Here is a 26540-nt window from a genome sequence, read left to right on the forward strand (position 1 = left end):
ATGGCTAACACAGTACAATACCCTACTGCTACTATTTACAAGCTTATAATTTAAAAAAAATTCATAGTATACCCCCTTCAAATGCATATTTAAAAAGTTCAGACCCTTAGGTAACTATTTGTCTTTTCCTTTTTTTTTAATTGTAATTTTTTTTCCATTAAAAATTTTATTTGGGTAATATTTTCATGTGGGAAATATAGTTACTTTTTAATGTTATTATATGTGTAAATTGTAATGTAAAAAAATATGTAGATGTAGTTTTACTATTTGGCAACAAGATGGCCCCCTTGAGTTTATTTTTTTTTTTCTCCTTGTGCTTCTCTATCACCGGAAGCACAAGGAGCACGGGGAAACTTTTTTTTGCAAAATGACTGAAGCCTCTAGTAAGAGCGCTTCGGTTTTTCTGCTGGGGACACGGATTGGTGATCGGGAACCATGTTCCCGTTCACTGATCCCCGGGCTACCGGGGCACAGCACGGGAGTACGGGATCGCGGCACCGCAGTAGAGCTGCCGCCTGGACGTGAGCATCACGTCCGGGCGGCAGAAATGGTTAAAGTGACCCTCTGGACTAAAAATCTACTCAGCAAAACTGAAAAGGCTTGATGTTTCTTTAACAGTTTCACAGCATCAGAACTTTGTTTTTCTTACCAAAGCATCATTTTTAGCTGCATTTTTAGCTAAGCTCCACCCATCAAAGAAAACTGCCTGGGCTTTTTTTCCCTGATGCTGTGCAAAGCATTATGGGATTTCATATGCTATTCACGTTGCCTAGCAACTGGGAGGGGTGATCAGCACACAGGACAGTTGGAACTGTGTCTCATGCTCCCTGTCACCTCCTTTCAACCAAAAAGATGGCTGCCCTCATGAAATCACAAACCTTTGCCTGTTCTTTTAAAACAGGGTGGGTAAGAGATTATATTACCTATTTTAATTAACATAACTAATGTAACAATGACAGTATGTTTGTTTAGGCTGAAGTTCCTCTTTAAGAGTGTTCACTCACACACATCCTAGGTTTCTGAAATCCAGGTAGCGTGACGCCACATCTATCAGTATCAAAGGGACCTGCTTTGCCCTGTGACTCCTCTGGTTATAAAGATTGTGAATAGAGCTGTACATTTGTAGAAAAACTCCTGGAGAAACATATGATCAGTTATATCAAGAGATTTGTAAGGCTCATTTGTTGGTCACAGTCACATGCACAGCAATATCCAAGCCCATCACCTGATCAACCTGATCACATGTTTATCCACGAGTTCTGCTTACACAAAAGCAACTCTAATCATGAAGAATTCAGAAGCAAAAGTAAACTTTTAACACTTCACCGAGGCCTGCTATGTTAAAAAAAATACTAGAAAAAACGATGCATTTTTTAAAAATAAAAAAAATGCAACAAATTAAGATTTTTATGTGATGTACAAGTGAAATACAGTATATATACACAGTACAGTCCCCAGTATCTGGCGCAGGCAGAGATTGCCTGATGCTAGATACGTGTGCTTATTCCAAAAATAGTACTAACCCCCCCCGCAAAAGCAACTTACCGATCCTCCGGGCGCCAACTTCTACGCTACCTGTAGCTCCCAGCAGCTTTACGGCATCCTCTGTGTGTAGCTCCCGGCGTGTTATGTGACTTGATGTGGGTCACATGACATGCCAGGACCCGTAACATGGACGCAGGTAAGCCGCAGAAGTGTAGAAGACGGCACCTGCAGGGAAAGGAAGTTGCTTTTGCTGCACCAAAAATGCTGCAAATGCCAAAAGTACCATTGTCCACCTCAGACAATTTCATGTAATCCATGCAAACTTCCAGAGGGTCCCAGTGATGGTTCACAAATTGCTTTAAAATTCAAAAAGAACTCAGTACTTGCTATATAGTATAGTGTACTGCAGCAACAGGTTTGCCAGGCTGGGATAAGCCTGCTAGGGTGCTGGATATAGTGTGTGGACTTGGTAGTGGTGGATGGGAATTGACAAGGAAAAATAAATAGTGTACATTGGTGGAGCAAAGTGATGTTTGTAGTAGTGTCAACCAAAGGTATGGGGTGTGGAAACAGGAGGGGGGGGGGGGGGGGGTGATGAAAAACATAGAATAAAGTGTTATATGAAAGGTCCTAAAAAATGGCAGAAATTTTTGACTTACCAGTGCAGTCTTAAGGTCACAATAAGCGCCTCTGTACTGGTGTGGAGGTTTGCAGCTGCTTATATACTTAAATTGGTGGGTGAGTGACCAATCATGTGGTGTATGGAGGCGGGGGCTAATTGAGGGACAATAGTCTGCACCTATAAGGCTGTGGGGACAAAAGGGGGAGTGGGAAAAGGGTTATGTAAGGGTTGGTGGGCAGGGATCTAAACCATAAAGAGGGACTGAGGGATTGGTTTTCAAAATAAAACAAATCCCTTTCCTCCACAAGGAGGATAGTTGGAATGTGTGCCAACTAAGTTTCAAATTAAAATCCGCAATGGTTATGATTTTGCCCCTCCAGTTCAGGTTTCTGGCCTCTTGAGCGCTCCATTCACTTCTCACCTTCAGCAGTCCAGTGGTGCCAGAGAACCAGACCTGCATGTACTGATTCTCCAGAAAGAAGTCATCTGTACTGCTCTCCAAGATCTTCACTGTAAATGTATCCTGCTTCTTTATGGTGATGTCTCTCCCGTGGAGATAGACGCGAACGCTGGACTTCAAGGTAGTGTGCGCATCAAATGACATGTAGAGTTGGAAGATGCTCAAGCCAAGCGACGGTAGACGGGCAGTGAAGGAGACCTGCAGTGATGGGAGATTTTAATTACTTTGTATATGCCATTACTAATTTATTAATATTTGTCTCCTTCTTACAGAGTATCAATTCCCTTTACTATATCTACAAAGAGCCTGAGGAACAAATAGTCTGGTAATATCTATGTTGTTCCAGCCAGTTATATTACACAAAAGATTTGAGTAAATATATTATTAAAAACATATAGCGTCCTTATGATACACACTAGTACAGCCAAGAATGTTATCAGAATAAGATCATGCTTTTTTGTCTTGTACTAGTTGAAGTCTGATTCACTTAAGCATAAAATAACATTTTTGTTGATACATTGGAGTACAATTCTATAGCACTGTTCTTATAGTGATGAGCAAAGTTTGCTAAACATGCTTGTTGGTTTAATCCAGGATATGGAAGTTGGGGTTGGCAAATCACTATGTAAACATATCAGCTGCTTAAAGCAAACTTGGAACTAAAAATCTTTATTTCAGTTTATCTCCATTCCTGAAAACAGTAACATTGTTTTACTAATACACATTGTAAAAAAAAAAAGGGTAGCCTTCTAAATAAGGCTGATAACCAATATAGGAGGAGCGCTACAAGCTGGACAAATACACAGTGCATTTTTTTTATTAATACCCATTGCTTCTACCTTCAGTTCATTGACACCTGACTGCCAATATACAGCTTTTAATGGTTGCATGGTTCCAGGAAGACTCTTGGAAGTTCTTTATATGCCTGCTTAGATGAGGCTTCAATAAAATGTAAAATACAAAGATGTGATTATGTTTGCAATAAGTATGTCTATGAGGTCTCTGGTATTCTAGCAGGGATGCTGCAGACATTTTACTTTCAACTTATCTCAATCCAATATGATTTTCAAAAAAATAAATAGGATGCTGTTTACCTGTAAGTAAAACTGAATGTGATGATTTGTAAATCATGTAACCTCTATAATTAACCAAAGAATGTACTGTAGTTAAAGCAAACCTGAAGTGAAAATAAACGTATGAGATAGCGAATTATATGTGTAGTAAAGCTAAGAAATAGAACGTTAGTAGCAAAGAAAATAGTCTCATTGTTTTTCGGCACAGGAAGAGTTAAAAAAAACAAAAAAACTTCAGTTATCTATGCAAAAGAGCTTTTCTGAGCTATTCAACGCAACTTGGGTCGAATACAGTCCTGTTTTCTGAAGCACTTAAACAGCAAAGAAACCGTAAGACAGCTTGAGATAAGGTTTTACTGCAGAAAAGTTCAAAGGGTCAAAATTACTGCTTTGTTTTATAGCTTAACCCCCTAGCGTTATGATCCTTTTGGATTTTAGGGTCTAAAAGCGGTGCAATTTGTTTGCACAGTTTTAGACCCTAAAACCAAGAAAAAAAAATTACACCGCAGAGAGATCTGCAGCAGCCTCAACACAGACTCGCCTCCCTGGGATGCAGTGCTGCAGTTCTCCCTCCGTCCTGCGGGTGGCGCTGTAACCCTGTAGTGAGATCTGTCATCATGATAAACAACTATCTCACCCGAGGGATGCAGAGACTCAGAGGACAGTAAGGAGAATGGCTGCCGGTGTTTGGATCCCCAGGGAGATGAGTGAAACCGCCCACTGTGTGCTATGCTCCATACATGGCTACCGCGAGTCACACTCGGAGTTACCGCTCCTGGCTTGTTTTTTTCCACCCCAAGCCGGACTCGTGATAACTGGCATTGAGTTTAAAAGACAGTTTAGTTTTAAACCTGCAAATGTGACAGAATAATGTCATTTTATTTTTTTAAATCGCTAAATCACTGAAAATAAAAATATTGGACTCTCTTCTTTGCTACGAATGTTCTATTCATTATCCGAACTACACATACAATTCATTATATCATAAGGTTTTTTGTGTTTTTTTTTGCTTCATGATTACTATAAATTAACTAGCAGCAATTCAGCAGCATTACGGATTACAGAAAATGAGCATACCATAGTGACTTTCAGAAAAGAAAACGCAGAAGAAAATAGTGCAATAAGTGTCCATGGTATGGGTAGCTTACACATTTGGGAAGGCACCATTAAGGATACATTATATTACAATAACATATGCAGCGACCTCTTTTTCAGGGAATCTCTTGTTTATTTCTGCAGGCCAATGCCAAACCACACACAACAGCATGGCTCCACAATAAGAGAATCCAGATGTTAACCTGATCTGCTGCAGTTTAGATCTGTCACCCTTTAAATACATTTGGTGCATCTCAAAATTAAAAACATAACATTATAGTACTGATATATTGAGCTACAATCTTATACTGTATATGGCCACAAAAGTATAACATTTTTAATTCAGAAATAAAAGTTCAGCACACTCGGCACATTCAGCTTGCTGAAAGAATAGGTAAAACAAAAGCTCCATTCCTAATTTATTTAAATGCAATTCAAAAAAGCATAGATTTAAAAAAAAATTTAAAATTTAATTTAAAATTATTTTTTTTCCTATATAGTTCACAGTGCTCAGACGCATTGCAGAATAATTCATCATGAGAACTCACTGCCCATACACTTCTATGAGCCTGTTCACAGTACAGTGTTATTCTAACTCGCTGCATGCAAGCTTTGTATGAAAGTCTATGTCCGGTCTCCAATGTAGTTCACACTCATTATAGCGCATGCATTATGCAATCACCACTGTGAACCTAGCCTTACTGGTTTTAAATAAATACAGGATATGCTGTACATGTTTTGCAGATCATCTCATTCTGTTATTTCCATTGTACACAGTGATTTTTGGGGGAAATGGGGTTGTAGACCAAATATAAGAACTTTCAGCCAGAATCTGCAGCTCTGTTTTTGCTGAAGGGTAAAATAGGCTATGTTGGTTGTACAATAACATTTACTGCTGCAACCTTCAAGTTCAGATACACTGCAATAAAATATTCATTCAATCCTACCTCATTCCGCTTAGCCTACCTGTCTGGGATATATGTCATTTTTAGTCCTAAAGAAAATGTTCCAGCTCACGGAGAATAAACTCCAGTATGAACAGTGAAAGGATGAGATATAGTGAATTTCAAATCAGGTCTGCAGATGGTAAGTGTAAGAGTATATGTGTTCACATAGGGTTCTAAAGTTTATCTTCTATCCATATCAAAATATGTTTTGAGTCCATACGCCCTAAAACATCACAGGAACTGATAATACTTTATATATTACAGCTTTTTTTTCGACATTCAATAACTTTGGTTTTTGCTCTTGTTGGTTCAGACAGCATCTCTAGTGCTGGCGGCCTTCAGAATGTCTACAATATGGTCATTAGTTTTACTGGTAGAAAAGTGATGCAAACACACAGAATTCCCTCCTGTCTGGTATGCCACTAAACTCTTCCCATCTATGATGTACAGTATCCTGCATCTGGTAGCCAGACTTCTTTATTATTATTTAGTATTTATTGCCAGCATCTTCCTCAGTGCTGTACAGAGTAAACAGTCTTGCCACCAACTGTCCCTCAGAGGAGCTCACAATCTAATCCCTACCATAGTCATATGTCCATCATAGTCTAGGGCCAATGAAGGCTGAAGCCAATTAACTTATCTGTTAGTTTTTTGGATGTGGGGGAAACTGGAGTACCTGGAGGAAACCCACACAAATATGGGTAGGACATACAAACTCCTTGCAGATCCCGACCTGGCTTGGAGTCAAATCAGTGACCCTGCACTGCAAGGCTAGAGTGCTAAACACTGCGCCACCGTGCTGCTCAATTTTTATTACTATTCCTCTCTGCTAACATCTACAGTGGCTTCAATTTTAACCTCAAAATCAAATTTAAGCCACCGTGTATCATCTTTAAATCACTCACTTTCACCTGTCTCACATTTCTTACCTTCTACAGTACATTAATACTCCCATAACCTTCCCCTTACCCACTGCTCCAATGGCATACAAGTGACCTCTTTACTCAGAACTTTTCCCCACACACAGCTTCACAACTTCTCCAGAGCTTCCCCCACTCTCTGCAATTTCCATCTTTGACCCATTAAACTTTTTTTCTACCTTAAACTCATTTAAACACCTCCTCAAAATTTTCCTATCCCTCTTAACCATCTCCATTTAGACCATTTATTTTACCCTGCCTGGTAGATAGTGAGCTCAGTTGGACAGGGTCCTCTTCTCCTGCCATGTTTTAATTGGTACCTGTATGCAATTTTGTTATTTGCACCTCCTATTTATTGTACAGCCCTGCATAATATGTTGGCACTTGCTAAAAGTAATAAGGATCTGCAATACAATTTGCTAAAATACTTTAGAATTCATGCCTTCCAGGTCCAATGTATACATTTTAAACTGGCAATTCATTTCAGTAGTTCTTTATATTCGCACAACACAAGAAGAACCGTCTTATACGAGTGGCAGTTTACCTGGTACACTTCAGGGTTCATGTCAGTCAAAGACTGCCATACTGGATTGATCTGTACGGCCATTGGCTGTCCTTCCTCTGTCAGCACTCGGACATGAGGAGTGTTCACCAGAACAGAGACCACACACAGGCGATTCTGCTCCACGGGGTTAAAGACCACAACGTACCTGTGATACAACAGAAGAAAACGGAACAACTCAGAACATGGAATGGCGGTGCCAATACACCAAGACATAAAGGACTGTAAGTACCTTAAAAAACAAAATCTCTGGCAAAATTGCATTTTCTCATTTATTATTTAACGGTCTCAAAATACCTGTCTCCAGCTTCAATAAGCTAATAAATCCCAGAGACGTTCTGTCAGCCAAATAACAGAGGAGCAGCTGTAAATATACACTGGCATACTGTAGCGGCCAAGATGTCTGCAACATACCTTGGAGAGGAGCCTAATTTGATGACAGTTTTCTCTGGCAGACTTTCCTGGGTCAGCCGACTGTCATCCTGAAAGCGAACATTCATAGTTTAATGTAGACATATTGCAGATTAAAGCAAAAATAAATTCTGCATGAATATATAATCACACTGCAGTTCCAGAGAATTTCAAACACTCATTTTGAAGCCCATATTCTAAATAAATTATGAGGGCAGCAATGCATTAAGTGCAGAGTACGGCCCCACTAGCAATCAGTAGGAATTTAATCTATGACCGCACAAAGTGCAAAATGGGTATGGCCTGGTTACTGCCTTTTGCACATAGGGCTCTGTTCTTTGCACTTTTACACTCAATGGGGTGTATGTACTTAACGGCTTTAACTACTTCAGTACCAGCAGTCTCTGGCCCCTTAAAGCGGATCTGAGATGAAAAACTATAACAAGTAACTTGTCTATATATCTTATCTAAAGTTTACACAGCAAATCCAGCTGCAAACAGCTTCAGCAGTTTATGATTATTTATTCCTCTAATACAATGACAGCGGCCATGTTCTGTTTGTCACATTACACACAGGCAAGCGGATCTGCATCTCCAGCCCTCAGCCTGTGAAAACTTCACTCCCCTCTCCTCCTCCCCTCTGACTGAAATCTCTGGCTAGTAACCTCCTCCTGCCCAGACTGAGCTCCCATAAGCCCTTGCTACATGGATCTGAGAGTGCCAAGGCACTCTGGAGAAGCTGTGGGCGAAGCTTGTTTAGTTTATAGGGAATTAGCGTATTAAAAGAAAACAAAAAAAAAAAAGTATTTGGCTGGAGGAATGCCTTATAAACTATATGAAAGGTTACACAATTATGCAATAAGTAAAAGTTTATCTCGGATCCACTTTAAGGACCAGAAACGGCTGGTACAAAAAACCGGGCCCTACTGACATCACGCCGCTAGCACTGATCACCCGTCGCTAATGTTCACTTGCTCTGCCATTGCTATGACAGCAAAGCTATGTGAGCCAGGTCAGGAGCCAATTTCTTTGGCCCCTGACCCCATGAACAATGTGAGCCAATTGGCTCCTGACCGCCCCACGGAGCTCTGTTGTCATACCGGCAGCAAGGTGAGTGAGCTGCAGCGGTGGCAGAGCGGCGGTAGAATGCAGCAGGCTAATTGAAATCTACGCCCTTGCAGGGATAACAGGTCCCAAACAGGACAGAGATTTCAATTAGCATGATTTGGAACCAGTTAAGCAGAATAAAGTGTGTAAAGTACGATGAGTACAGCAGAATACTATATATGCTATATATTACATGCAATGCATTATGCTCTACTCATCGTGCATTAGCGTACATTTGAAATCGGCGCCGGTAGACTTGGGCGCAGGATACAGCGGTATATGGCTGATCCTGCTTCTGCACAAGTCCGGGCCGATTTAATTACTATTCCCCCTCCAGGCCGACATGGATAGTGGGGGAATGAAATAATTCGGCTTCCAGCGATTGCTGGAGGCCGAATTATTATGTTTTTAAGCAACTTCGGCTCTGTCTTCTGACGGAGCCGACGTTACTCACTGAGCGCTTCAATAGGAATGATTCCTATTGAAGTCTATGGAGGCGCCGGCTGCGCCCAAATCTAGCAGCGCTGAAAAGCACTGCTCCGGTGCATAAGACTTTACACACTTTATTATGCTTCAGTGTTCCACCTCCCCCCAGGCTCTTTTAGCCGGGTGTTCCACCCGGCTAGTTTTGGTGAGCACCCGGCTGTCATTGGCTCACCCTCCACCTATGCTGTAAGCATAGTTGCTCACAGAAGCATCGACCCTGCATTCTCTCATCTCGCTCCACCCGGCTACTTTTTCATTCCACCCGGCTGGAAAAAATTTCTGGGGGGGGGACACTGTGCTTAATGTAGTTTAGTAAATACACCCCAAATTTGTCTCACATCAAAGATATAAAACTGCATATGCAATATATGTGATGTCCACAGAGCAATATATTTTCTTATGTAGGATTTTAGTTTTTTTGTTTTAAGTTAACATATTACAATTATTTTTAAATATATACACTACCTATTTACTGAGTGAGGTTATCAAACACTGGTAATGTTCGTGTCAACACCGCTCTACCCACCAATCACTGGAGTGTGCTCGATCAGGTCAGCAAAGCCCACAATATGCAACAAGAAGGTCCGCACCAAACCAGGATTCCGAACAATGGCTTTATTTAGGACGTATCCAATATAAAAACATGCACATGCACATGCATCAAGACGCTGACATGTTTCGAGCTATCTCAGCTCTTAATCATAGCTGGTTACAAAATGACAGAATGTCCTATAAATAAGAGGACATCCTGTGCTGACCACTCCCAACTCCACCCCAAGATAGAGGGGGGAGGGACATGAAAAGGGAGTAGTTTACATGTGATAGACAGGTAATTACCTACAAAGACGACCCACTGTATACATGTATTAAAAACAATATAAAACACAAAAAACAAATAATGTGCCAAGATAAATGAATATTATAAAAGTATGGCAAAGAGCAGCGCGGTTGATTGTGACATCAAGCAGAAATATATAAAACATATACGGCATATGAAGTCCCTAACCATGTATAAGAGGATGACACATATACACATATATAGGTAGGTAATGGTACCTCACTAACATGGAGGGATCATATGGAGGGTGTGTTGGAGGGAAAGGGGGGTGGAAAGGATGGAGCAGGCTAATGCATGATGAGTGCCAAGTCCCACCTTGCATTAAGGCCATGGGGTAACCTAGATCCCAAGCGATGTATCCACATGGCCTCCTTCTTGAGAAGAATTTTATAAAGGTCTCCTCCTCTTCTCGGTAGATTAACTTTCTCTATTCCTTGAAATTGGAAACCCTTCATATTGCCCCCATGCACCTCTCTAAAATGTTTGGCCACATTCGAAATATTTGTGGTTGACCACCCAGCCCCTAGATAATGTTCGGCTATTCTTTGCCTCAAGGGCCTGGTGGAACACCCCACATATTGTACGGAGCAGAGGGTGCAATCTATTAAATAGACCACATGGTGAGTGCCACAATTAATGAACTGCCTGAGATTATATCTTTGGCCATTGTGGGCAGAGACAACCATCTTAGTATTATTATGAAGGTGGCAATACCTACATGTGGCAATCCCACATTTATAGGATCCCCTGACTGTTAACCAAGTGTCCGTTGTGGTGCCAGATGTAAATAAGCTGGGAGAGAGTATCTGTCCCAAGGTGGGGGCCCGTCGACTAGAGAATCTAACACCATCTTTGAGGACAGGCAAGAGGCCTACATCTCCCTCCAAAATCGGCAGATATCTAGAAATAATATTGGTCACACTCCTATATTCTGTTGAGTAGGTGGTTACAAAGGTTGGCTTTTGTAGGCCTTGAATCATCCCACCATCATTCTGTAGTAAATCAGACTGTGACCTCTCCATGGCTCTAAGTCTACCCCTCTTAATTAGCCTTGACGGATAACCGCGAGCTTTCAGACGTCTTTCAACGGTATCCAGCTCACCCGGTAAGTTTTCCTCCCTTGAGCAATTTCGTCTGGCTCTAGTAAACTCGCCCACAGGAATGCCTCGAATTGTGTGTGCTGGGTGGCAACTATCCGCCCTAAGAGTTACGTTACCACTACACGGTTTCCTGTAGGTTATGGTACTAACAAGCCCGGTTTCATGGTCCCCACTCAGTGCAACATCTAAATAATTAATAGACAGAGCATCAACCGTATATGTGAACTGTAGATTTAAGTTATTTTGGTTGAAATACTCTACTAAAGATGCTGCACTGGAGACCTCACCCCTCCAGACAATCAAAAGGTCATCGATGTACCTCCCGTACCACACAACACTCTCCAGTAGACGGCAGAATATAGGAGTGTGACCAATATTATTTCTAGATATCTGCCGATTTTGGAGGGAGATGTAGGCCTCTTGCCTGTCCTCAAAGATGGTGTTAGATTCTCTAGTCGACGGGCCCCCACCTTGGGACAGATACTCTCTCCCAGCTTATTTACATCTGGCACCACAACGGACACTTGGTTAACAGTCAGGGGATCCTATAAATGTGGGATTGCCACATGTAGGTATTGCCACCTTCATAATAATACTAAGATGGTTGTCTCTGCCCACAATGGCCAAAGATATAATCTCAGGCAGTTCATTAATTGTGGCACTCACCATGTGGTCTATTTAATAGATTGCACCCTCTGCTCCGTACAATATGTGGGGTGTTCCACCAGGCCCTTGAGGCAAAGAATAGCCGAACATTATCTAGGGGCTGGGTGGTCAACCACAAATATTTCGAATGTGGCCAAACATTTTAGAGAGGTGCATGGGGGCAATATGAAGGGTTTCCAATTTCAAGGAATAGAGAGAGTTAATCTACCGAGAAGAGGAGGAGACCTTTATAAAATTCTTCTCAAGAAGGAGGCCATGTGGATACATCGCTTGGGATCTAGGTTACCCCATGGCCTTAATGCAAGGTGGGACTTGGCACTCATCATGCATTAGCCTGCTCCATCCTTTCCACCCCCCTTTCCCTCCAACACACCCTCCATATGATCCCTCCATGTTAGTGAGGTACCATTACCTACCTATATATGTGTATATGTGTCATCCTCTTATACATGGTTAGGGACTTCATATGCCGTATATGTTTTATATATTTCTGCTTGATGTCACAATCAACCGCGCTGCTCTTTGCCATACTTTTATAATATTCATTTATCTTGGCACATTATTTGTTTTTTGTGTTTTATATTGTTTTTAATACATGTATACAGTGGGTCGTCTTTGTAGGTAATTACCTGTCTATCACATGTAAACTACTCCCTTTTCATGTCCCTCCCCCCTCTATCTTGGGGTGGAGTTGGGAGTGGTCAGCACAGGATGTCCTCTTATTTATAGGACATTCTGTCATTTTGTAACCAGCTATGATTAAGAGCTGAGATAGCTCGAAACATGTCAGCGTCTTGATGCATGTGCATGTGCATGTTTTTATATTGGATACGTCCTAAATAAAGCCATTGTTCGGAATCCTGGTTTGGTGCGGACCTTCTTGTTGCATATTGTTATCAAACACTGATAGCAAACCAGTCCACACAAAACTAACATTTTTGATACAGTGACCGTTTCTGGTAATAAAGTAGTAAGAAGACTGTAACTTGCGTTATGTACACAAGGTGCATGTTTCTAGAATGGCAGGCATTATGCAAATGCACAACATACACACTACAGAAACAACGTGTGTGTAAATGTACATAGCAAGAGTTGCGCTATGAGTGCAACGTGTGGTATGTTACTTACATAAATACTGGTTAAATTACAGTGAGCTGTCTGCGCTCAGCAATTTTTCCCAGAGTTTAATGGTTCAACCCTCTAATGGGGTACTGCCCTGGAGGTAATCAAAGGCCAAATACAGATTATCTACCTGGGTTAGGCATGTCATTTTCTACAAGTCTCCAGGTCATCAGACTTCTCCACCCAATGTATTCCTGTTTAAAAGGGACTCCGAGCACCTCTCATGGGAATGCCTTTAAGCCAGACGACTTCCAACAAAGTCCTGCTATGACCCCTCTGGAGGAGCCTCTTGCAATGGCCATGCATGTCACTTCCTCTTCCTGCTGCATTCAGTGATGCACTTCTCTAACAGAGAAGACAGGGGTGACCCGGAAGTTATAACATAGCCAAGATGGCAGCCGAGATTTTTAAATTGAAATCGGATGAAAACTATTTGTAGTAGAACGGTATCAAATGAAAGAGGAGAGCACAAGCTACAGAAAGGTATGCATCTTTACGGACATTGCAGTACTGGTCGGAGTCTTAAAGGGAACCAGAGATAAAACGGGAAAATGAAAAAGATGTTATACATACCTGGGGCTTCCTCCAGCCCCATACGCTCTGATCGATCCCATGCCGCCGTCCTCCGCTGCCTGCATCTACGAGAACCGGGTCCCGTCACTGACGTCATCGGAGCCAGCTACGCAGGATAAGTGCACCCTCTACGTATCTCTCCAGCGGCTGCTGCAGAGATACGCAAACAGCGCATTTCCCTTACGCTTAGACTGGCTTCGACTGACGGAACAGCAGGGACCTGGTTCTCGTAGCTGCGGGCAGAGGAGGATGGCGGCGTGGGAACGATTAGAGCATATGTGGCTGGAGGAAGCCCCAGGTATGTATAACATCTTTATTTATTTCATCTATGGTTCCCTTTAAAGGCATGCCCATGAGAGCTGCTCGAGTCCCTTTAAAACCCCGCTGTTTACAACATCCCATTGAGAAATGGGCCGTGAAGTTTTGGCCAATAGCACATTGGTTTATGGATTGCTTCCTGAAGATTTCCTACATTGTAGATAGCTTGATATCTTAATTTTCCTTTTCTATGGGACATTTGCATTTTTCTCCATATAAACGTGTCCCTTAGTGATGAACTATACCAAGGATTGATCGTCATTCCAATCAGTAGCGGATACCCCATTTCCCATGAGAAATCTTTACCTTTTCTCGAATAGATCATCACGGAGGTTTGTAAGGCTGATAGAGATAAAACCCCTCCCACTGTGTGATGTCAGAGCCTAGGTCCTGACAGTTTCCTGTCAGTGAACAATGTGGCATTGTGGGAAATAACAGCTCGCAATCAGTATCTCCCTCTGTACACATATACACTGTATATTTATAGATCTATAAAAAAAGAACCTTTTAGCCTATGGCATGGTTAGGGGGTGTGGTTTTAGATAACTGCAGTTATTGCTCTGCATTAGTTATGCTTTTTTTTTGTCTGCCAGTAGTAAAGATAATTACGTGCAGGCTGATTGTGGATCAAACAATATGAACAAATTACATGGAGAACATCAATAATTTCTTGATAACTCTTCTATTTTTTAACTTCTCGCTTTGCAATGTATGAATTTAATTTTCCCCCTTTTCTCTTTAAGAAAGATCCCCTTGTTGTTACCTTCGAGTCAGTTAAGCATTCTGCTGAGACATATCTATGTTGCTTTTAAGGTCTCATACACAGGACATTAAAGAAGTGGCACTCATTTCACCTACCCAGCCCTCTTCAAATGTGCAAAGCTCAAATACATGGAGCCTTCTGGTTTACATTCCACTGACTCCAGAAGATCTACAGTATGTCTGACAGTCTGCAGCCACCATGCTTGAGCACTTCCTTATCTTGCTATCCAGTCAAAACCCACAATTTTTAGGATTCTTTAAATGTAATGGGTGCGCAAGTAAATCTAAAATTATTGTGCTAAAGTTGTTGAATTAGTTATTAACCATTCTGATCTTTCAAAGCTGTATTGTACAGATCAAATAGGTGTGTTTTAGGAGGTATATGTGTGCGCATGTGTGTGTTCTACCAGCCACATGGGGGTTGAGAGGTTTGGACTCCAGGAGCAGGCCTCTTGCCCATTTTGTTGGGGGAAAGGGGGGGGGGGGGGGGAGTGTTTCAGTTATTGCTGCACCTCAGCTCAAACGGACAATATTTCAATCAGAAACACTGTCACTGGTGTGCTCCTCTGGATGAGAAGGCAATGTCCTTTCGTTATTTTACGGCTTACAATGATGCACATTTTTAGTTCTTGAGGGCCACATTCGGCCCAGAGGCCTTGTGTTTGATACCCGTGTATTAGAGCAGAGCTCCCCAACCCTGTCCTCAAGGCCCACCAACAGTACATGTTTTGCAGGAAAACCACAAACATGCACAGGTTAGGTAATTAGTGTCTCAGCAGAGCTGATTACCTACCTCTGTGATTTCCACAAAACAGGCACTGGTTGGTGGGCCTTGATGACCGGGTTAGGGAACGACGTTTTAGAGCAAAGAATAAATTCTGAGTTACCACATAAAATGGGTCCCTGCAACCTGTGCCTTGCAAGCTGACAACGACTTGAAGGCATAAATTGGCATAATTGCCGAGTACCTCTGCAGCCCTGTGCAACCATTTACCATAACTAGTTAAGGTGGCCATACACTGGTCGATTTGCCATCACATTCGACCAACAGATAGATCCCTCTCTGATCAAATCTGATTAGAGAGGGATCGTATGGCTGCCTTACTGCAAACAGATTGTGAACCGATTTCAGCCTGAAACCGTTCACAATCTGCGGTGGTGGTGGTGCCGCCGCCGCTCCCCCCGCATACATTACCTGCTCCGCCAGCGCGACTCCCCAGGTCTCTGCTGTCTTCTTCTCAGCTCTGGTCTGGTCTGGTCTCCGGCATGCTTCACTTCTTCCTGCCCGGCAGGAAGTTTAAACAGTAGAGCGCCGTCTACTGTTTAAACTTCCTGCCGGGCAGGAAGAAGTGAAGCATGCCGGAGACCAGACCAGACTAGAGCGGAGAAGACAGCAGAGACCAGGGGACTCGCGTCGGCCGGAACAGGTAATGTATACCCGCTGTATTGCGTCGGTCATCGGGCATTCGAACGCCGCTATCGACGCACTCCCGACCCGCCGGCGATCGAGAAATATCTTCCGCACGGACGGATCGACGGAAACGATCGATTTCGGACGGAAATCGATCATTTTGTCAGCGGTGTGCGCGGCGATTTCACATCCGACTCGATCACTGTGATCGAATCGGCCGTATATCGGCTGGAAAATCGTTAGGTGTATGGGCCCCTTTACAATTCTAAACACAAACCTTTTTTTTGTTTTGAACGGTTTGTTTATCAGTGTTTGAAAAGGAAACTCTCCACATCAAGCGCTCCCACTTATTTAGAAATCCTCTTGGTGATATAAACGTCACAATCTGATTTGTTATCAAAAGGAAATGCAGACAGTTTTTAAGACACTTTGATAAAGGGGATCATTTCGCTAAAGGAAAACTGAAGCCGTAATTGAGTAATAAACAAGCCTGTTTACAGGGAAAAAAAACTACAACAAATTTATCTTAAGGCTATAACTATTGCCCTCCATCTCTTTCTACTTTAAAGCACCAGGCTGTGTCCCAGCACAACGCCTTGACTGCTAATGTATTACTCACTGTTTTATTTGAAGCCACAGTGGGGCTTATTAATTCATGCTGACCCATTAAAACCACAGCTGTACTACAAGCTTGTTATAGGCGCAATACAATTACCGTGCTGAAGAACGGGACGGAGTGATCATAGTGATACTTCTCCTTGTCTGCCACAACGAGGTAGTGAGCTGCATTGATTATGATGCGTTTCAGATTCATCAAGGAATGGAGCAACCTAAGTAGGACATAGAAATGAACATGCAAAGATTTCTCATGCAAGAGATGCAGACAGACACAGTTCAGGGTTAGAAGCAAAAAGAAGATGTGCTACCAATTAAAATGGAGAGCATTTCTGAGATATTAAAGCAAGAAAAACAAATGTGTTTACATGCCTACGTTCACCTTTGTGTGTTATACAGCTCACACTGACTTCCCACTAGTAAGATGACTCGATAATTCCTAACAGGAGAGGAGTTTTCAAGTTTTAGCTCCCATAAATTTAATGCATGGTATACTGCATCTGCATTAAATTAGCCAAAACACTGTTTTGCACATTACTACTATATACTTTTTTGCAATAAATGTATTTACAATACCTGGATAGCTTCTCTAATGCCACTTCCTGTTGATATGACAGTGCAATTTTATTGGAGAGACAACTGTCTGAACTCCTACCTTATCCCATCACCCACAGGAAGTAGTCAGGAATCTTGGAGGGGAAAGCAGTTTCCCTCTGTGTGCAGAGATCACCACCCCCTTCCTACCTCTTCTGAAATTTCAACTTTTTTTGTGGCCAGTATTAAAGTAAACCTGGGGTGGGGAAAAAATGAGATCATTACCTATGTAAGAGCTGCTCCAACACTATGGAACTCCCTACCTCCCCCCATTAGGGTTTCCCCCTCCTTCAACATCTTCAAGAAGGCCTTCAAAACTCACCTTTTCACTCTGGCCTACCCCCCCCCCCCCCCCTAGTGCTCTAAACCCGCAGCTGAACTCTGGCCCTCTACCTTTCGCTCTAGATTGCAAGTTTTCGGGCAAGGTCCTTCTCCTTATGTCCCCTACCTGTTCATGCACCTCCATTGCCATACACCCATCCTATGGATCTGAGTGAACGCGACTTGCCTAATCTTCATACACCCATCCAGTGACTGACTAAGCATTAGCTTGTACTCATACTGTGCTGTGTGATCTGGTTTGCATGTATTCCTGTATTGTCCTAATGCTGTATGTCACCCCTAAATATTGTATGTAACCTAAACTAATGTCCAGTGCTGCGTAATATGTGGGCGCTTTATAAATACAATAAATAAATAAATGTAGAGGGAAGGTTCTGGATCTCATAGAGCCTTCCTGATGCTCTCTCTGTGCCCTTGGTTCCACAACTGTCCCCCTTGCTTCAGGTTTGCTTTAAAGCACTACAGATGAACATCCCCTGTCCCTGCTGTAATACATTATTTAACCTTTCCCAGACCCTTAACAGTACTTTTATTAAACAACTTATTTGCAGGTAGGGCAATGTAATGAACTACACATGGCTTTTATAGACAATACCTGCATTTAAATGGGGCTTAGATGCTTTCCTTGCGTTGAAAGACATCCATGGCTACAATTACTAGGTAATGCCCAGTGATGTTGATCCAGGGATTTTATCTGATTGCCATCTGGGGTTGATTGGACTGTGCCTTGTGGGGGTTTTTCGCCTTCCTCTGGATCATATCCTCAGGGATATGTGAGGAAGCAGGCTGGTGTACTTTATTTTCTGGTTGAACTCGATGGACGTATGTGTTTTTTCAACCCAAATAACTATGTAACTATGTAATGGGACAGGCATGCAAAGAGTTAAATATGTTTTTTATTTATTTATTTATTTTACAATCTGAGCAGGTAGGAAACATAGCTGTAGTACAGGTCATAAAGCGTTTATCACACGGAGGGGGTGGGTGGAGTCAGGTGACTCCTTTGTTGGAAACGGAACTCCCACTTTGCTAGCAAAAAGTATTACAGGAGCTGGCGAGAAGCCAGCCACCAAGTAAGTTAAATATTTTCATTGCAAACGTATAAATGTGCGATCCATAAAGCAAATGTTTAATCCTATACAACGCAACAAATAGGAGCTGGCACTAGAACTTTTAGTGCCTTTTAAACCAGAATCTGCAAATAACATGCAGATGTCATGGAAGACCAGGGTTTGAGTCCTGACTAGGGTCAGTACCTGTTTAGTAAGTCATCCTTGGGCAAGATTTCCTAACACTGCAGGGTGGCCCCTTAGTGGCTGCAGCTCGAGCGCTTTCAGTCCAACAGGATAGGATAGGATTAGAAGTAAGACTGGTATAAACAACCATTAGTTGTCCATGGTCATTACATGGAAATCTCAAGAAATGTCCAGTAGTGTGCAAAGAATCAACGTACACCACTGTACAGATGGCACCTGGTTTAATAACTCTAGCTGGCTCTTTGCACACTGTCTCCTTTAACTTCAGCTCTTCCAGACACCAAATCAGCTGTATCAGCAGTAATTGTAGAAAACTGGTGCCCTTATACTCTATACTCCTGTAGCAAACCTGATAAGTCTTTTTTAATAGCACAGATTTGTGTAGTAAGTTAATCTTTTCTGAATATAATGCCCTGTTCGTTTTTGCCCAACACTGTGTTATGAACTTATCAGTGTTAGCAGTTGTAGATTAGGTGGGAGTAGAATGCCAGGAGAGGGCATTCATTACAATATTTCTTACCACTAGTTGGTGTATCAGTCCCACATAGGTGCAGTTAACCCCTATAGAGGGCAATAACGATGCAACTATCTCGATTTACTAGACATGATCACTTAACCACCCTGGCGTTCTGATTAAATCGCCAGGGTGGCTGCGGGAGGGTTTTTTTTAAATAAAAAAAAAACTATTTCATGCAGCCAACTGAAAGTTGGCTGCATGAAAGCCCACTAGAGGGCGCTCCGGAGGCGATCTTCCGATCGCCTCCGGCGCCCAGAATAAACAAGGAAGGCCGCAATGAGCGGCCTTCCTTGTTTTGCTTATATCGTCGCCATAGCGACGAGCGGAGTGACGTCATCGACGTCAGCCGACGTCGTGACGTCAGCCGCCTCCGATCCAGCCCTTAGCGCTGGCCGGAACTTTTTGTTCCGGCTACGCTGGGCTCAGGCGGCTGGGGGGACCCTCTTTCGCCGCTGCTCGCGGCGAATCGCCGCAGAGCGGCGGCGATCAGGCAGCACACGCGGCTGGCAAAGTGCCGGCTGCGTGTGCTGCTTTTTATTTCATTAAAATCGGCCCAGCAGGGCCTGAGCGGCAGCCGCTGGCGGTGTTGGACGAGCTGAGCTCGTCCAGACCGCTCAGCTGGTTAAAGTGGACCTGAGGTACATTTTCTGATATAATATACAAGCCTGTACAGTTAACATGAGTACTAATAAGATGATGCCTGGCAAAGATTTGCACCTGGTTCGTGGTTAAGTGCTTAAATCAATATCTAAAGCTGGGGTCTGAAGTGTCTGAAGAAAGCTTTCAGTGTAAGGATTCCTCTGGGCATTGAGCCTTTTGTGATCGATTTCTTGTTGTTTGCTTAAGACCCATCAGAAGTCTTGTGGGATTTATAGAGTTAATCAAGGGCACAGACCTAGGCTTAGACTGTACATGCATCAATCACACGAGAGATGCTCATTATTGAAGCTGGGGAAATGCTCATGGAATGGGCTCCCAAAGAGTAAATCCATTCAGAAGCTCAAAGTCTGGCTATCATCGCATCCATCTGCTATGGTAATACTCAGCAGGCAGTGTCTGAACATTTAACTTGAATGAGACACAATGTTAGTCAGTTGAGGATATGTGTAATTGGTAGTGCTCCTATAAATGTCAGAGGTGACAGGCATGCGAGATTATTGAAAACTGAAGCTAGGTGGATAAGGAAACTGGACAGGGTGAGAACAGGAATAAATAAATAATATGATCTGAGCTGGAATTGGTGATGTGCAGTTTATAAATATAGTGTATATAAACAGATCTGAGCTTTATTTGCTTTACATCCACCCAGCTATACATATATCTTAATAAAAGGTCTACCTTCTGATTATCATATGGGCAGTAAGCAGGAATTGGAAATGATTATAGTGAATCTCAAAATAAATTGCAAGAACTGCTCCATTATTAAGCCTACTTAAGAGATGCTTACCGTACACCATAGTCAATAACCACGGCTTCCTTTGCTGTACCCGTGATGGCATCATGGTGCTGGAAGAGGCCAAGATTGCGCCTGGCATCCGTCAACAAAGCATAATCAGAAAGTGGGTATTTACTTTCCAAGCCGACTCTTCTTGCGTGATTAATGGCCAGACTGTACAGGATCTCTGCTCCTCTGAAATCAAACAGAACTTAAAGTCAATTAGGTTTAATGCACCATGTACAGAAAGGTTTGATGCACCATGTACAGAATGCATACCATTATAAAAATAAAGGAATACCAGTCAGGCCTGGTCCAGTTTTGTTTCCTCAAGGGAAATTATGAATTAAGTATTTTTGCCCCTAGGGGGCCTGCTTCTACCTCCCTCCACTCTAGGTGACACCCATGGCACTCCCCTGGTAGCTGCCATCCAACGTATACATTTCAGTGCAGCACATCGGGTAATTATATTACATGCTATATTACCTGCTCCAGCATTAGTTCTGCCCCTCTTCAGTGCAGCCACCTGCTCTCATTCTCCTCTGACCTGGTCTTCTTGCCTGTCATGCGATATCATGTGATTGAGAAACTGAGCACGCTCAAGATGGCAGCCTCACCTTTTACCTGCTCCACACATTGTTTCGGCTCTGGGAAGCATTAATCACATATATGCACAGAAGGAACAAAAATACTTCGACATTCTGCACCATGAAATCTCTGGCTACAACTGGAACCTTCTGGGAATCGTGGAAGTTTATGGATGGCTAAGTTACAAGATGGACTGCACTCACTGGCTTGTACTCACCATGAAAGTCCTGTGTAGCTGACCTTTGTTTTGGAGTCCTGCATGGAAAGCTAATAACCCACACAAACAAACAAAAGCCTTCTCTACTCCTACAAGGACACACAATGGAATAGGATTTCTCCACCAGGATACTCATGAGGTTCACAGCTTCAAACAAACCAACACATCAAAAAGCATGTCCATGCAACACAGCAAGCAGATCTATTATCTTCCCAAGTCCTCTTCCCAAGGTAAGGGAATTCATCCTCCTTCCTCAAACAGCAGTAACATCTTTCAGCTGGCAATCCGTTTTTTGCAGACTGTACAAATATTTCAAATGCATTCAGAGGCTGAAATTATATAGAACTAGGTCTCCATTGCCTTTTTAAGTGAACCTTAGTAGGCCCAATGTTTCTGCACATCAATGGAATTTTCACACCTCTTCTAGCAGATTCTCAAGGCCAGCAGTTTGCTTTTGTCTAACCCCTACTGATAAACAACAACAATCAAGGAAGAGCTTAATTAACCCATTCTTTCCCAAAGAGCAATGTTAATATAAGGTCAGCTTCTTACTCTCTCTCAGGCCATCAAGAACTGCTTCTCACATTGGAAAAAAACAAGCTAATTTGCTGGAATCTCTAGGGATTTTAAATAAAATGCACAGAGGTACAAAAGGTGGCCAGGCCCATAAAAAGCGCCACACTCAGACTCAGTCCAACTTCAGGGACCCAGGTCCATTCAAGGAAAATAACTTTCCAGCGATCTCCAGTGATGTTTACTGGAAAATCAGAGGCCGAAAGTAGCAGTGGTTGCCATGTCCCTAGTCAGAGATGCAGTAACACCCCGGCAGTGAACCCAGTCGCCATTGCTAAGCCCCATTCAGTCACCGCATCGCTCTGCAATGCCCGCTCTATAAACAATAAGACAGCCATTATTGCGGACCTTATTCAGACATGCAATTTTTCATGCATCACTGAAACTTGGATTGATGCCAATGCGGGCCCCACATTGGAAGCAACCATCCCATACGATTCCTCAGTCCTAAGTGAGGGAAGACGAGACCGCAGAGGAGGGGGTGTAGCGATTTGTGGCAAAACAACCCTGGAGCTGAGAGCCCTGAATGTTGGCTCAACAAAGTCCTTTGAATGTATAGGTGCCCAGATCTCAGCTGGTAAAGGCTTCAAAATTTTAGTGGTTTATCGTCCCCCCGGAGATGCTGACTCATTCCTACAGGAATTCTCAGAACTTCTGGCCATGATGACTGTCTTATCCGAGATGGATCATCCTTGGTGACTTCAACGTCTGGGCTGATGACACTCAAACACAAGATGCAAATTAACTAATAAATATCATGGGTGGAATAGGCTTCACACAAGTTGTAAAATCTGCTACCCACAGAGGAGGGCATACCCTAGACTTACTGTTCCACCTCGGAATGGACATTAGTAACAGAACAGTAACCCCAGTGGTATGGTCAGACCATCACATAATACGGTTTACTATTGAACATCACCCTATCAAGCAGCACCCTAAGGAAACAATCAAAATCCGTCCCCTGAATAAATTAACACCGGAGAGGATAACTGCCAACCTGGATTTTACAAATCTGCTCCATAGTCAAATGGACCCACCACTCTAGTAACCCAGTACAACAACATGATATATGAAACACTTGACAGTATTGCCCCATGGCGCACCAAATCAGCAACCAAAAAGCAGAAAGCTAATTGGTTTGACAAAACCATCATGGATCTAAAAAAGAAAGGGCGCAGACTAGAAAGACAGTGGCGCAAATCAGGGTCTGAGGAGCACAAATCTAGCCTAGCTCAACACCTCAGACAATACCAACAAGCAATAACCAAGAAAAAAAAAAATCAGACTATCTCGCATAAAATATCTACAGCCAACAACAGAGCTGCTCAACTCTTCCACACAGTGGAATCACTCTGCAATCCTTCCTTCCTAAAAGCCCCAACCACATTCTCCAGGGAAAAGTGTAAAGAATTCTCTGCCTTCTTCACAAACAAGGTGTCTGCCATCTGTGCCAGCTTTACACCAACAACATCAATTGACCACTGGAGTTTGCATATGCCTACTACAGTACGACCATAGCAAGTCTGACACTGAGTGAAGAAGATTTTGGAATTCTCATTCAAAGTCTCCGCCCCACTACCTGCAACCTGGATCCTGGCCCAACTGGATCCTTCATGCAGTGCCCAGAGCTGATCAGGCCAGCACTTCACAAAATAACTCAGTGCTCCTTGCAAAGTGGACTTTTCCCAGAAGAACTAAAGAAAGCAATCATAAAACACCTCTTGAAGAAACCATCACTAGATCCTGATTCTGTGACCAACTACAGACCTGTGGCAAACTTACCATTCCTATCAAACATTATCGAGAAAGCAGTCGCCAACCAGCTAGAAGCCAGGCTTACAGATAACATTTTTGATACTTTTCAGTCAGGATTCAGAAAAAGGCACAGCACTGAAACGGCATTAGTCAGAGTAATGAATGATCTACTTACTGCAAGGGACAAGGGTGATTGCTCAATTCTAAGACTTCTTGACTTGTCTGCAGCATTTGATACTGTGGATCATGAAATACTAATCCAGCGACTGAAGAATTACTGTGGCCTAAGGGGTACTGTTCTTAGCTGGTTTCAGACCTTCCTATCTGGCAGGACACAGCAAGTATGTCTGGGCACACACTACTCTAATCCAGTGCCACTTGCCTATGGAGTTCCACAGGGTTCTGTACTATCACCATTACTCTTTGCAGTCTACATGCTCCCACTGGGCAAAATAATCCAGAACTATGGCCTAGGACACCATTGTTATGCAGATGACACACAACTGTATCTGTCCTTCAAGCCTGGCACCCAAGACCCATCAGCATCCATAAATGCGTGTCTAGTGCATTTACAAAATTGGATGAACACCAGCTGGCTGAGGCCGATTTCTGTGTTGGTGGTAGGTGGTCCACACATGATGGATAAAGTTCAAAACGTTCACCACCTCAAACTAGCAATTGGGGGAAGATACCATACAGTATAAATACTCTGTGTGAAACCTTGGGGTGATCCTGGATGGAAATCTAAAACTCAGAGAGCAGGTATCAGCTGTCGTCAAGTCTTCCTTCTTCCATCTAAGAAATATAGCAAGAATCAAACACCTTATTCCAGCTGAAGACCTACCTGCCCTGGTTCATGCATTTGTATCCTCTCGCCTAGACTACTGCAACACCCTGTTCATCGAATCTACAGATAAGGTTCTGCGCCCCTTACAACTAGTACAGAATGCTGCAGCCAGACTCCTAGCCAATGCCTCCTGCAGCTCACACATCCCCCCAGTACTGCAAACTCTTCACTGGTTGCCAGTAAAATGGAGAATCAATTTTAAGATCTGCCTGATGACATTCAAGGCCCTAAACCACATGGGACCCAAATACATAGCGGATCTATTGGAACTTTATGCCCCTCCACGCACTCTCCGCTCTGCCAACAAGATTAAGCTGGTTATTCCCAGGATACACTTAACATTTGGTGCTCGGGTCTTTTCCTATTCAGCCCCTACTCTATGGAACTCACTTCCACAATCAGTACGAGAGGCTCCTTCTCTGGACAGCTTTAAAAAAAGGCTAAAAACTCCTCTTTTCCCGAGCCTTTGAGACTACATAATGCAGGGTCACAGCGCTTTGAGTCCCCATGCAGAAAAGTGCTATAAAAATACTGTTATTGTTATAAGAGACAGGACTCAGGACCACACAAGAGTGAGAGAGAAATGGCAGCTGCAAGCAAATTGAGTAGACTCAGCCCTGGGGAAGCTAATATAATAATGATAGCTGTGCTACTCTGTATTAAATGTCTGAGAGGGGCACACTTGGGAGAAAATGGAGGTAGCACTTATCTGCGAAGGGGGTGGGATGATGGCATGATGGCCACACATCATGGGACAACATGGACGGAATGGGGTTGGGAACGGAGGCAGAACTTGGGGATGGGGTGAGAGAATAGTGGCAGCACTTGTTATGTGTGGAAGGGACGTTATGTTGGCTAAACTTGTTATAATGATATATAACCCTGTGTGAGTCCCCGCTGGAGTGAGGGGAAAGGAGGGGGGCATAAGGCAAGATTCCCCATTGAGGTTTCACTTGTGGGCCTCATGATTTGTGCTACTAAACATAAACAAAGGTTTTAAAACCATGTAATTGTGAGAATGCAAAAGGTTATGCTGCATGGGAACAGCTTTGGGCATGATTTCCTAACTTATCTAAAGACGTTATATGCAGCAGCATGAATTTGGTGATCAGACCTGTAGGATGCCTCCCTGAAGGAATAGCTTTCTGTAGAAGATTATCTCTTTCTAATGACCTCAGCTAACTGCTGGGGATACAATGAACGCATCAAAGAATATTCATAGTTACACAGTCTGTTAACTTCTCATTCTCCAAGGAAGCATATTACAATATCTTCTTGAAATACAGATTAATGATGCATTGTAGATGAATAGGATTATCAGAGCTGACACACTAAAAATTACTTAGGAAAAGTGCTGACAGAGTCCTTTGTTCCAGCCACCACATAAACACTGCCTTAACTACAGAAGTCCGTATTGCCAGGGGGGTGCTGCGGATGGACAAAACATCACATTTCATGCAGAAAAATCAGAATAATAATAAATAAAGAGGCTACAGAACACAGGTAAAATTTGTTTCCTAAATGGAGATGGTGGGAATCTGACCTCTGTGCTATATACACATTCATAGTTTTCTCTTGAAAAATATTTTTAATTCACGGATTTGAAATATTCGGTAATGCAGAAAACAGTTGATTTTACCAACCGCTATCTATGAATGTGTACATAGCACAGAGGTCAGATTCCCGCCATCTCCATCTAGGAAACAAATTATAACTGTGTTCTGGGGCCTATGTGTTTATTATTGTTCTGATTTTTCTGCATGAAATGTGATGTTTTGTCCATCCGCAGCAACCCCCCCCCCCCCCCCCCTTTGCAATATGGACCTCTGTAGTTAAGGCAGTG

General features: G+C 42.8%; 1 protein-coding gene across 2 annotated transcripts in view; it reads right to left on the reverse strand.

Annotated features, from left to right (window-relative positions):
* Positions 1-26540, reverse strand: part of MAN2A2 (mannosidase alpha class 2A member 2) — a 200320-nt gene that overhangs the window by 61349 nt on the left and 112431 nt on the right. For both annotated transcript variants that reach the window (XM_068275259.1, XM_068275261.1), the window contains exons 11-15: positions 20730-20912; positions 16674-16788; positions 7579-7646; positions 7147-7312; positions 2529-2765 (exon numbers count right to left, since the gene is read on the reverse strand). In XM_068275259.1, the coding sequence (XP_068131360.1) occupies positions 2529-2765; positions 7147-7312; positions 7579-7646; positions 16674-16788; positions 20730-20912 (769 nt within the window). The remainder of the gene's footprint in view (positions 1-2528; positions 2766-7146; positions 7313-7578; positions 7647-16673; positions 16789-20729; positions 20913-26540) is intronic.

Source organism: Hyperolius riggenbachi, chromosome 3 (genome assembly GCF_040937935.1).
Source record: "Hyperolius riggenbachi isolate aHypRig1 chromosome 3, aHypRig1.pri, whole genome shotgun sequence".
Lineage (NCBI taxonomy): Eukaryota > Metazoa > Chordata > Amphibia > Anura > Hyperoliidae > Hyperolius > Hyperolius riggenbachi.